General features: G+C 40.7%; 1 protein-coding gene across 1 annotated transcript in view; it reads right to left on the reverse strand.

Annotated features, from left to right (window-relative positions):
• CSMD1 (CUB and Sushi multiple domains 1) overlaps positions 1–14,088 on the reverse strand; it is a 2,028,540-nt gene that overhangs the window by 680,839 nt on the left and 1,333,613 nt on the right. The window contains exons 9-10 of the mRNA XM_084623138.1: positions 8,691–8,815; positions 3,336–3,457 (exon numbers count right to left, since the gene is read on the reverse strand). Of these exons, the coding sequence (XP_084479264.1) occupies positions 3,336–3,457; positions 8,691–8,815 (247 nt within the window). The remainder of the gene's footprint in view (positions 1–3,335; positions 3,458–8,690; positions 8,816–14,088) is intronic.

Raw genomic sequence — 14,088 nt, forward strand, 5'->3', positions numbered from 1 at the left:
AAAGAAAAGGAGTACTTGTGGCACCTTAGAGACTAACCAATTTATTTGAGCATGAGCTTTCGTGAGCTACAGCTCACTTCATCGGATGCATGCCGTGGAAACTGTAGCAGACTTTATATATACACAGAGAATATGAAAAAATACCTCCTCCCACCCCACTGTCCAGCTGGTAATAGCTTATCTAAAGTGATCATCAGGTGGGCCATTTCCAGCACAAATCCAGGTTTTCTCACCCTCCACCCCCCCACACAAATTCGCTATCACCAGCAGGAGAGTGAATTTGTGTGGGGGGGTGGAGGGTGAGAAAACCTGGATTTGTGCTGGAAATGGCCCACCTGATGATCACTTTAGATAAGCTATTACCAGCTGGACAGTGGGGTGGGAGGAGGTATTTTTTCATATTCTCTGTGTATATATAAAGTCTGCTACAGTTTCCACGGCATGCATCCGATGAAGTGAGCTGTAGCTCACGAAAGCTCATGCTCAAATAAATTGGTTAGTCTCTAAGGTGCCACAAGTACTCCTTTTCTTTTTGCGAATACAGACTAACACGGCTGTTACTCTGAAACCTGTTAAAATTTGGTAAAAAACGGATTTTTCCCAGTCTATCACAGGTATCCTTCTATGAAACACTGAAAATGTTGTCTGTCACTAGCAACACACCTAGAAGTTTTTAGGGATACACAAAAATGTAAGAGGTAGGTCTTAAAGATCTAAGCATTTTCTGTTTTCATGGTTTTGAGAGTTAAAAATAACTGCTTAACGTACTTTATGAATAAGCTATAACATATCACGATATCCTCACTTCTGCAAGTTTGTCCCTGATCCTGCAAATCCTATGCATGTGTTTAATTTTCAACAGATGAATTAGTCCCATTGACACCAACAGCACTCTTATTTGCTTAAAATTGTTCACATGCCTATGTTTGCATAGGATTGGTGCCTGAAATAGCATTTTGAACTCTAACAAATTTGATGCCTGGCTTTGTGGCTAATCACTTGCCACGAATTACAAGTGGAATTAGAATCAGCCAATGGGATGTTTTTGCAGTGCATATGATTAAACTGAATTAATTTTAAGATTGAGGTGTGTGGACTGTTGTTGCAGCCTTAAACACACAAAAAATAGTAAGATAAGTAGCTCTAAGAGCCTGCTACTTTGGTCTACAGGCTAGAAAAATGCAATATGAGGCAAAGGACAGCTTATCTACACTTGGGGTTTGAAACAAAAGGGTAAGCAGGCACTTTCGCCCAGATCCACAAAGGGAAGTAGGTGCCTAAGTCCAAAATTTAGATCCTAAGCCCCTACTCAGCTGCTCCTTAACCCTGTAGGCCCCTACATTTTCAAGGTGCCTACATTTCTGCTGGAGATAGGGTGACTACTGCCACATCCTCAGAATACTACACATTCCAGTACTTCCAGAAACAGTGTGAACCTACCCATACCAGTGTGATATCAAATACATGGTGCATGTGCATGGTGCATGTCGTTCAATGATGATGGTTTGCAGACCGTCTGCACTGTCATGGACGAGGATCCTTGTCAAAGTATGGGTGCCTGTACTGATGTGGAGAGAAACCTGCACTGATAAAGAGGAGACTGATTGAATGTTTCCTTCATCCCCCCTGGTGTCCTTCAAAAGGGGTGACCTAGCAGAAAAAGACAGATAATCTTGCGGTACCAGGAAGCAAGTGGTAATCCAGAGGCTGGGGTCTCAGTACAAAGAGTCATTCAGAACCCATATATAGTGGGGACTCCGGCTCATCTAAAGCTGACAAGTCCCTGGAGTAGCAGAATTCCTGCAGTACCAAATGGATTGGTAGCAATGCAGCAGTTGAGGTGGATGATACCATTGATTTGGAGTGCGTAGGTGCTGGAGGCTGAAGGTGTCTGGTGCTTCAATTTTGCCAGTACTGGCAGTTGTGAATGAGAAGGCATTGATAGTAAGTCTGACATAGATGATGCCATTCTAGAGGACTGTATGTTCTTCGCCTTCCTGACCTTTATACATAGTACTCTGGAGTCGTGCTTCTCTGAAGCATTCCAGGATCTACTGGCCCTACTGGTACCAGAAGAGGAGTCCTTTGGCTCCATGATACTAAGCGGAGAGGTCAAAGCCTCCAACTCCACAAACTTAACAGGAAACCAGGACCTTTTGGGAGCCAACTCATTATGATGGGAAATGGAGCTCCTCTTCAGATCTATCTCTGCGTCCTCTGAAGTCTTCCCCCTCTTAGGGGAGACCTTGGCCTAGGATGGAGGGGAACTGAATCTGTCTGAAGACAGATGTATGAGGAGGAGGTCCTGACCTGACTTGCGCTCTATATACAACCTTGTGTCACACATTGAGTGTATAAAGTGCATGCACATGCCAATGGACACTGCTAATGGACAATCTCCAATCAAGGGCTTGAGAGGCGCATGTACGTCTCAAGTGGAGCACCCGTAGGGACACTACATAAAGAAGAACAATATATAAGGATGGTACACACCTATGTTTGCTTACAAAGTGTCCATCTTCTGGTGAGACATGCTGTTGGTTTCTTTTTTTTTAATATACTAATAGAAACAAAAATACATTGTTGCAAATAGAATTGGAATAGTTAACATTTGTAATGCTGAAAATATATATACACATTGTTCACTCTCTAGCTTTGCACAGCTGAGATATTCAGTCTTTTAGTGAAGAAAAGCAGGGGGAGTTTTATTCTGTTTCTTTATTCTTTCACAGTAGGGGGTCTCTATTTGACTTACATTGTCAGGAGATTGATTTTGCAGCAACACAAAAATGCATTGTGATAACATAACAGTACAAGCAGCAGACCAGGTTTTGCTTTTGGTGTACTATAATTAATCAGAATTATGTATGCAAAACTCTTAGGAAATACTAATTTTAAAACCCACAGTCATGTGTGTCAAGACAAATAAAATAAATGAAAACCATAATAACTAGGTAATAATATAAGGAACAAGAGTAGAGAAAATAATTTCCCCCCTTATCCATTTTAAGGCTCCTGAATAATGATCATGCCCCCATGGCATATCTTGCAGAATTAGTCCCCATTTGATATATTGTTGTACCTGATTTTACATAACATGCTGGGACATTTATTTACATTTTGGAGGCTTGGACTGAAACCTACAATTCAAAAGGGACAATATCTTAGGTTTTAGTCATTCGTATTTTGTTTTGTTTTTTCAAAATCCTACATTTATTCGTAGCATCTGGTTATTAGGAATCAGTACATTCATAACATACGTTGAAGCAAAGATCCCTTAATCCCATGTTCACCAAATCTACATGTTTGGACAATCAGACAGATAAAAGGCATACCTTTTCTGGATCTGTTGTTGTGATAACCCACACACAGTGTGCGTTGTCTTCATATTGAACTGGGTAATTAGGTGATGTAATAATTCCACTTGGTCCACGCAGATTAGAACCACATGTTCTAGCTAGAATAATTAGCACAAAGAGAAAAGGAATTATTTTTTTGCAGTGGAAAGTAATTTTGGGGAAACTATTTACAAAAAACTATTTTATCATTAACAGTCTATTGTACAATAATGACTACAATAATAGTCAGTAAAATAATCCTGTGCTGAAGAAGTTAGAATGGATTTCAAAATCCTTGAAAAAAGACTTAAAGAAGAAACACAGGAGTGCTTTTCAGTTCATGAAAAAAAATAATTACTCTACCTTATCTTTATTCTTATTGTAAGTGAATTCCCCACATGGCAAGGGGAAGTTTCACCTCAGTGGCACCACTGTCCACTGGCAGGCACAAATGTTCTTTCAAGGTTGCTCTGCAGGTTTTTTGGCATAGACAGCAGAAACATTAGATGAGAATGTATTGCTCTTTGTAACAGTTTCCCCTGCTCTACGCATGGATTTCTGTGATCTCTAAATCCGTCCCATTGCAGGGGATGGTCCAGGCATTCCTGGGTTCAACTCCACGCTCTCACAGATTTCCTATGTGACCTTGGCCAAATGTATAGGGATAAAATGTTCAAAATCTCCTTAGTGACTTAGGGTATGTCTACTCTGCAAAACCTACAGCTGGCCAATGCTAGCTAACTTGGGCTCATGGGGCTCGGGCTAAGGAGCTTACTTACAATGTAGATATTTGGGGTTAGGCCGCAGCCCAGACTCTGTGACCCTCCCACCTCATTAACTTTCAATGAGATTTAGGCATTGCATTGACTAGTGTTAATGCCAAACTTTTAGGCATCCTGCAGCCTAATGGCATTCACAACCTTGAGTTAGGTGTATTATGCATTAGGAGAATTGGGTGCCTAAATTAGGATTCTTAAATGCCAGTACACTGAATCACTAGCTAGTAGAAAATGCTGAGGAGAGGGGTGGAGCTTAATTGCACTCCACTCAGGTAGTTGGGTGCCTGAGTCCAGAGTAGAGGGAGGCACCTATCTCTACTTGGGATTCACAGCATGAACTCTTCCCCGGAGTTAGGCAACTACGCCATTTTTGCAAGAGCTGCCACTGGGTCTCTTCCCAAGGGAGTCCCCTAACTACTGGCATATAGAGTGATTCTCACCCTCCCTCTGGCCTAATGAATATTACATTTATACACAGTAGAACAGCTTAAACAGGAGAGCACCACCCCAAAATAACCCCCAGATCAGTGGTGAGGGCACTTTCCTGAGATGTGGGAGACAAAAGTCAAAATTCCCTTGCCATATCAGGCAGAGGGAGGCAACTGAACTTGGGTCTCCCACATCTTGGGTGAGTTCCCTAACCACGGGGCTAAATGATAAAAATGGAGGAATGCTGCCTTCTGTCTGTTTTGTGTGGGTTTAGGCCTTCTCTGAGCAGACCTACTGGATTAGGCCCAGAAGGCAAAATAGGTGGAGGAATGTCTACTCTATGAATCTTGCTGTGGCTTAGGGATGAGTTAAGCACCAAGCTGCCAGACAATGTCAGGACTTAGATGGCTGATCACCTGCCCAGCCACTGAAATGTAGTCATGTTTGGGGACATTAATGGTGGAAATGTAGGTGGTGCCTCAGGATTTTAGGCACTTACAGGGTTATGCAGCAGCTTAGTGGGGGTTTCATGAATGCCAGTGGTGCCTAAACTTTGGACTTAGGCACCTAAAGTGGCAATAACAACAGTGTCAGCAGAAAAGCCAAATGCATCCTTGCATCCATATAGGTAATTCTACCAAAGCATGAATGAAGACCACTAGCAAGCTAAGCATGTCTATCATATGGAGAAGTATCAGTGTTCAGATTTAACAACATGAAAGGGAAATAACATATTTAGCAGATCAGCATCTCCTGACTGTACCAACCAAGAGTAACTTTAACCATTAGAATAACAGGACCAGAATCATGAGATCTGAACTAGAGGATACTTTGGCTCCATGACCCAGTAGATGCATCATAGCTCCAGTGGTCCAACCAGAAGAAAATTAACTTTTATTGTGCCATTTCTTAAATTTTAGCATATTTCTTCTATAAGTCTGACCATATTTTGGCCTTGATTCCAAAGGTGATACAAATATTTGGGCAGAGCTAGGACCCTAACAAATTCACAGCCATGAAAAATGGTCACGGACCATGAAATCTGGTCTCCCCCTGTTAAATCTGGTCTTTTGTGTGCTTTTACCCTATCCTATAGAGATTTCATGGGTGAGAGTCTCAAACTGTGTTTCTCAAACTGGAGATCCTGACCTAAAAGGGGGTTACAAGGTTATTTTTTTTGGGGGGGGGAGGGTCACAGTATTGCAACCCTTACTTCTGCGCTGCCTTCAGAGCTGGGCGAATGGAGAGTGGTGGCAGCTGCTGACCAACGGCCAAGCTCTGAAGGCAGCAGCACTGAAGTAAGGGTGGCAATACCATACCATGCCATCCTTACTTCTTCACTGCTGCTGGCAGCAGCTCTGCCTTCAGAGCTGAGCTCCCACCAGCAGCCACCACTCTCTGGTCAACCAGCTCTGAAGGCATCACCACTGCCAGCAGCGGCGCAGAAGTGAGGGTAGCAGTACCGCAACCCCCGCGCCCTACAATAACTTTGTGACCCCCCTCCCAACTTCTTTTTGGATCAGGACCCATACAAGTAGAACACCATGAAATTTCAGATTTAAATATCTGAAATCATGAAATTTATGGGTTTTTTTTAAAATCCCATGACCAAAAAATTGACCAAAATGGGCTGTCAATTTGGCAGGGCCCTAGCCATAAGAAAATCACCCAAAATTGTTCAACGCAGTTACTTAATTGTTATGTCTATTTTTCTACATTAAAGTATATGCAGATAACTTTTGTAAGTAATTTGAAATTGACTTATTTGTGCCTGACGCTTTGGAGAGGCAAAATTTTAATATTAAAGAAATACGTTAATTAGAAAATCTGGGAGTTGGACTCATAATAAAATTAATAGTCAAGTCTACACTGTGGCTTTTAGTTGCTGCCCGCCATTTGACGGAGTGTGGACCTCCCCCATCCAACTGCAGGTACAATGTTTCCTGGAGCTTAAAGTCACATACAAGGAAAAGCCTGCTGTGTCAATTTGTAGGAGGGTGTAGTTTGTGTTTCCCACACTGCAGCTGGCCAAATCTCCTCAGAGGCATGGAGAAAAGACCTGGGCCAAGTTCCATTTCCTCCCTGGTCCTTCTGCCATTGGCTTGCAATCTAACTGTGATAGTAGTATCTAAATGTAAAAGAGAGAGCAAGGACTGCAACTGAGACTACACCTAAAGACAGGTTTGGAAACCAAAGCTAATGCAAAATACAGTGACATAAAGGTAGAATTCATGGTTTACTAAATAGATTAGCATAGGCAGTTGAATCAGAGTCCTTTAGCTATAAATAGGAGTTACGGTAAGGTATACTTTCTATGAGAATTCAACTTTGAAACGTAATCCCTGTCTTGTCAGCCACAGCCTACGTTTTCCTCATCAGGCTTTTGAAGATGGGGTGGGCTGAAGACTTTGGTGGGTTGTGTTTGTTTTATTATCCACATGGATACTTGCTATTTGTTTAAGGAATTTGATGAACCGTTCAAATTCAATAAAGAGAAATGCAAAGTACTGCACCTAAGAAAGAACAATCAGTTGTACACATACAAAATGGGAAATGACTGCCTAGGAAGGCGTACTGCGGAAAGGGATCTGGGGGTCATAGTGGATCACAAGCTAAATATGAGTCAACAGTGTAACGCTGTTGCAAAAAAAGTGATCATCCTTCTGGGATGTATTAGCAGGAGTATTGTAAGCAAGACACGAGAAGTAATTCTTCTGCTCTACTCCACGCTGATTAGGCCTCAACTGGAGTATTGTGTCCAGTTCTGGGCACCACATTTCAGGAAAGATGTGGACAAATTAGAGAAAGTCCAGAGAAGAGCACCAAAAAAATTAATGGTCTAGAAAATATGACCTATGAGGGCAGATTGAAAAAATTGGGTTTGTTTAGCCTGGAGAAGAGAAGACTGAGAGGGGACATGATAACAGTTTTCAAGAACATAAAGGGTTGTTACAAGGAGGAGGGAGAAAACCTCTGAGGATAGGACAAGAAGCAATGCTCTTAAATTGCAGCAAGGGTGGTTTAGGTTGGAGATTAGGAAAAGCTTCCTGTCAGAGTGGTTAAGTACTGGAATAAATTTCCTAGGGAGGTTGTGGATTCTCTATCATTGGAGATTTTTAAGAGAAAGTTAGACAAACACCTGTCAGGGATGGTCTAGATAATACTCAGTCCTGCCATGAGTGCAGGGGACTGGACTAGATGATCTCTTGAGGTCCCTTCCAGTCCTATGATTATAGTGTATGTTGCATTGTACAGTTTAATTTATGAGATGGGAACACAGAGTATTGGCACCTTTGGAAGCCTGTCTATATAAATAGAGGTTGGCCCGCGGGTAGTGATGGAGCCATATTTTGTAACCAGGGAGGCAATGGGTCACTAATAGTGCCATCTTCAATTATACCCATTGGTTTGCTAATTTCACCCATTATCATGCTTGTGTATTAGGACAGCAATATGGTATTACTGCAGCTATTCAATGGGTACACTTCTCTTCATCCTGCCAAGGGTACACAGAGAACTCGCAGCATCACTTCCATCCTGGCACCACAACCCTAATAGCAGCCCAGTAGGCTCACTCTCCAGCCTCATCCCTCCAGTCCTCTGGTTGCAAAGGTACTCCATGTCCATGAGAGGCAGTAGCTATGCCAACAGGGGAAGCCCTCGCATTGACAAAGCACTGTCTACACACTGGGTTAGGTGTGTATAACTATGTTGCTTAGGGGTGTGGATTTTTCACAGTGACATAGTTATACTGATGTAAGTTTATAGTGTAGACTTGGCCTAAAACAATAAACCTTGCAGCTCCATAGAGGCTGGCTGCAATCTGATCCTCAGAGTGTTGTGCAGTGTTTTCGTGATGCAAATCACATTAATCTCTAGTTTTGGAAGTGTTTCTAAACAGATTATTGTCCCTTTAGAACTGAATTATACTATTTTTTTTCTTTTAGCAACAAGGAAAATAGAGGATTCATTTAACATCTTTCTTAGTTATCAGATGGAGGGAGTTAAAAGCACTTTAAAAAAATTTGCAGATGATATTAAATTGGAAGGACTTGCAAATATCAGAAAGGGCAGGGAAATAATACAAAGAGACCATGTTAGATTTTTTTAAAATGGAAAAAATGTTAAAGGAGTCAAATCTTACCACGACAGATTGGCCTGTGGTCACTCCAAGCAGCTAGTGTATCTGTCACTCTCTGGCAAGTGATGCTCTTAGAACCCTGGAGCACATAATTATCCTCACAGGAGAATTGTACACTTGCACCCACCCTGGGGATAATGGAAAGAAAAGGAGAAAGATTAAGCTCATTACAGAAACCATCAGGAATCCTTCATCAAACAACTATAGCACCACTAATTCAAGATCCAAACACGAATTTAAGGAAAAGTTCTCTTTTTTCAGATAAGAAAGAGCTTATATTCTACAGCAATGTTTCCCAAATTTGGGACACCGCTTGTACATGGAAAGCCCCTGGCAGGCCCAGCTGGTTTGTTTATCTGCCGTGTCTGCAGGTTCAGCCGATCGCGGCTCCCACTGGCTGTGCCCAGCCAATGGGGGCTGCAGGAAGCAGTTGCTAGTATGTCCCTCAGCTTGCGCTACTTCCCGCAGCCCCCATTGGCCGGGCACAGCGAACTGCGGCCAGTGGGAGCCGCGATCAGCCGAACTTGCGGACACGGCAGGTAAATAAACTGGCTGGGCCCACGAGGGGCTTTCCCTGCACAAGCGGTGTCCCAAGTTTGGGAAATGCTGCTCTACAGAGTAAGAATGATGAATGTAATCAGCCACCATTGAGTGAAAAAAAGGAAAACTCACTGTGCTGAACAATCCTCTTCTGAAACTTACTTCAGAGGGTTAAAGCAGGGATACATTTGGTCTTAAATGTAGTGAAAGATGATTACTGTTACCAGAGGTGAAAGTGGGCTGGTACAGGCCGGTACAGCATACCGGTAAGAAGTGGCTGCCGGTATGGGCCTGTACGCTGCTCCTTTTGCCAACAGAGGGGGGCAAAAGGGGCAGTAGCCCCAGGGCCCAGCAATTTAAAAGGGCTCAGGGCTTGCGGCACTGACCAGAGCCCCGGGTCCTTTAAATCACTACCGGAGCCCTGGGCAGTGCGGGGCCTAGCAGCACAGAAGGGCTAGCCGGGGGAGGCTGACCCCCAGCCCCACCCCTTCCACCCAAGGCCCTGCCCCTTCTGGGGGCCTGGAGCCAGGCCCCATACCGGTAAGTCTTTTATGTTACTTTCACCCCTTACTGTTACTATACATGGAGAAAACTTACTATAAGTAACTTCAGAACCAATGCATACGGTCTAGACAACAGTCTAAAGAACTTTTACTTCAGTGTCAGATAAAATATCTAGATATTTTAAAGGTCCTACTAAGCACTGGCACAGAACTGTAACAATAAAGTCTCAAAGCTATATGAGGGGCAGTTTGGGGCATAAAGCAGCTATGGCAATATAGCCACTACTTTCATGTTACATCCTGAAATGCTATGCAAGATAGCTACTTGAAAACATTTCTAACAATATGTTTTCCCATCAGAAAAGGCTGATTCAATTAAGATGAAACATTTGGTGGGAACATACAGTTTTCATCAAAATTTTAAATGAAAAATTATTGAAATGATTAATTTTGATAATGTAGAAATATTTCACTTAGACAATATAACCTAGTCTTAATGCAAATAGTTGAGTCAAAAAAGTTAAAACTAAATAAATTTCAACTTTTTGAAACAAAGTGAAAGCTTGAAGAGCAGTATTTTTTTTTTTATTTTTCCAGAATGAAGTGTTGGAATTTCATTCCATGGAAAATGTCAACATTTTGATATTTGTTCCTGTTCAGAAAGGGAAAAAATGAAATTTCTCATGGAATTTTGGGTTCTAGCCAGTTCTAATGTAAAATATATTATAAATATTCCATTATGAAGTTTATCTTAAACTCAGCCTTTCAAAACAATGTAAAAATACTGTGTAATTAAAACACTCTGTCTACCTGTACTTTTTCCCACACATAAGAGTTTCTACTGGTTGTTGTATTCTTTGTTCCTGCACTAACTTATTGTGTAATCTTGCTGTGTGATGTTCAACAGCCACTGTATTTCAAGCATGGGTAAAATAATCACTACATATGAAAATTCTCTAGCTCAGTGTTTCTCAGCTTGCAGGTCATGATCCCCATGGAGGTTGGAGGGGAGGGGGGTCACAGAAGGCAATCAAGGTTTTGACATTTTTGTCACAGTCTAAAAGAATATTTCACACCCCCCACTTCCTACACACCCTTACCTGTCAAAGTCATGTATTTTATGTCAACCTCTCAAAACACAGTTAAATTATATAGGCTTATTGTTATGATGAGAGTTAATAGTATAAATGGATCACAAAATTGTTTGACTTTAAAAAGCCAACTTGAAGAGATTGAGAAATGCTGCTTTAGTTGGAATTTGCGTATGCTATTATTGCCCACCAGTAACTGAAAGCCCATACTGTCACATAGGTGTGGCAGTTGGGCCAAATTATCCACCCTCTGTGCAGTCTTCCTCATACAACCAATGAAACTGTTGCATGCAAATTAGCTGTAGAGTAAGAGTAGTGATTAGTTGCGTTACCTTCGCTATTACAATGGTCTAGGACTCTTGGCATAGCATAGGTACATGCCTTACTGTAGCTGTACACTGTGTGGGTGTAATTCATATAGTTAAAATGGCAAGTTCCAAATTTCTCCCCTCCTCCCCCACACTTTTACTGCTGAGTGGGGCTGTAGAGGGAGAATAATGGAGAGGTTTTTCTCTCCCCTTTACCACTCCTTTTTGAAATTTCAGTTTGGATTTGAATCAAAACAAAAATTTTGAATTGAAGCTAGACACAAAAAGATTCATGAAAAAGAGAAACAATACAATAAGATTTTCTTAGGAAAAAACCTGAACAAGTTTTGTTTCAAAATTTTCTCAGGGAAAAAAAAATCAGAACATTTTTGTTTTAAAATTTTCATCAGAAAAAATATGAAACATTATGCCCTGCACCCTGGATTCCACAAAGCCTCATGTGAATTAAGGAATATGGGAATTTATTTATTAAATCCATTGTATATTTCATTTTTTTATTTTTTAAAATAATTAGATAAGTTGCCACTTCCCACAAAAAAAAAAAAGTTGTAATTGACTCAATATTGAGTTGCTTCTGTTCTCATTAAACAAATATTAAAATCAGAGGAAAATATGGTGGGAGTACAAGGCTGAGCATTAATTTAAATGACATTTCTTCCTCATATTTGAATTCACAGAGAGACACTTTCTCTCTTATTAAACTTAAGTAAAGTGTTAAGTGTTGGGCTTGGGGGTGGGAGGGGAGTTCGAAGAAGGAACTAACAGGTGAAAATCACAAAGCACACAAGATGATATTGTAATATTAGAGTGTCATTATTATGTTTAAAACTATGAAACCCTCACCAAAGGACTTGTCACCACTGAATCAGCAGTGTCTCCGCTGACTTGAAAATGAACCCTCTCCCTTTCCATCAATCTAAATCACTAAGTGTCTTTATGCAGTCTTGGGAAGCTGTTGAATAATGTGCCTTTTCACATATTGCAGCTCAGCATAATATCCACAGTCATCATTCTCCTGATAAGTGCAATAGCAGCTTCTCAGATCTTTACTTGAAACTACAAAAACATATTGCCTTTCTTTTGTTCTCCACAAAATATTTCATTTTTTTTCTAAAATCAATGTGAAGCAAAGAACAGCATTACTTTTCCTAAGAGAAAAGCTGAATGTGTTATTACACAGAGGGAAAAAAATCAAATTGATTTTTTTTTTATTTTTGTATATTCAGCAGCTCCTTTATGTAGCCATTAAAAGGGAGTCCTAATATATATAATAGTATTAGTTTCATGCTGTTTGCAGGTGAGAAGTAAATATTTAGGAGACAAGGAATAATCTTGGTCCCTTCATAATCCTACTGGCTACAATTGAGGAGGCTTTAAGACATTCAGAAAAATAGGACTTTGGATAAATGATGAATGAGTGAATGCACTGATATATGAGTTTTTATGTACAGGTAGTTATGTGCTACTCACTGTACTATTGGAGTACTTTAAAAAACATGAATGGATTTATCCTTACAACAGTCCTGTTAGGTAGCAGAGTATTATCTCCTCAAGGTCAAATGTGGGGGAGTGGAAGATAGAAATAGCATGATCCAGCCACAAATAAAGCTTCATCCACAAAAGGCATTCCTTTCACCGGAGACACCATTCACTTACAGCAGATGTTTAAAATATGATTACATCTGCTCTGTGGTTCCTTGAGGTTAGCTTCCCTTCAGTGGGATTCAAATACACCCATGGGCTTGTTGGGTTCCTTAGGCCTGGCTCCAACTAGGTGAAGCTCAGAGGCCTCCCTGGCATTACAGTAGTAGACTTTTTGGAATTGACTCCTTTTTGAGTTAAAAAAAAACAGCTAATCGTGGTAACTTCAAGACAATTGTGGTGCCAAAATAATACATTACTCATAGTATAAATCTTTTTAATATGATCCTTCTTCTCACTTTTCACATGCTTTGATTAGAGTGAAGTAGTTAACAATATTGGCATTTAAATGATCATTGGGTTCTGCATTAACATTTGTTTGAGATGAATGGGGCAATACATTCCTCAGAGCTATTGTTTCAGGCTCTCAGCAGACTCAGAGAGAGACAACATATGGATCATATTTTGAAGATTTTCTCCCTATCGTAAGTGCTAGAGTGCTCCTTTTCTAAAAAAATGAAAGCTTACATTCTGGAGCACAATGTGGCAGCTTGGGAGAAGCATTAGTGCCCTGTACACGTGCATGATTCCTCTCCAGGGTGATTCCTATTATCCCCAGTTTTTACACGGGGAACTGAGACACAGAAAGAATAAGTGCTCATATAAGAAATCTCTGGTAGAGCCAGAAACTGAACCTAATTCTCCTGAGTCCAAGTGCAATGCCTCAAACACAAAAGCATCCTTCCTCCCCCATATAAGGAGATTATCTGGGTTGACTCATAATTGTGGCAAAATAATCTTACCATAAAGTTAGAACTGGAATATTTTGACAAACTGAAGCTAAGAGTAAACATTAGAACCAAACTTTTGGTATTATTATTACTACTATCAGTGGTTTGAAAGGAAATAACTTTTTTTCATAATCAATTTGCTTAAAATTTGGTTCCACTCTGAAAAGTGGCCCTCTTAAAATGGCACTGTGGAATTGTGGGGGACCATATTTATTGTCTCCATTATCTTAGGATGAAATTCTCAATTTACAAGTAAACAGATAGGCCATGGAGGAGAATGATGGGTTTTATTTTTCCCCACCAACTGTATACAGCTTAGGATCTCACAGTCAAATTGAGTTAATCCTTTGTTACAACCCCATTTCCAATAATGATCTGGCAGACCAATATTCTGTCTAGAGTTACATGTACACATTTTTTTGTGTTTCTGTAAGGTTAAAATGTGAGTCACAATTCCTCCCTGATTCTTCCATTGCACTGGGAAGGAATTAGTTACTACCTTCCTA

The sequence above is a fragment of the Lepidochelys olivacea genome, assembly GCF_965140295.1.
Source record: "Lepidochelys olivacea isolate rLepOli2 genome assembly, chromosome: 3".
In the NCBI taxonomy this organism is placed as follows: Eukaryota; Metazoa; Chordata; order Testudines; family Cheloniidae; genus Lepidochelys; species Lepidochelys olivacea.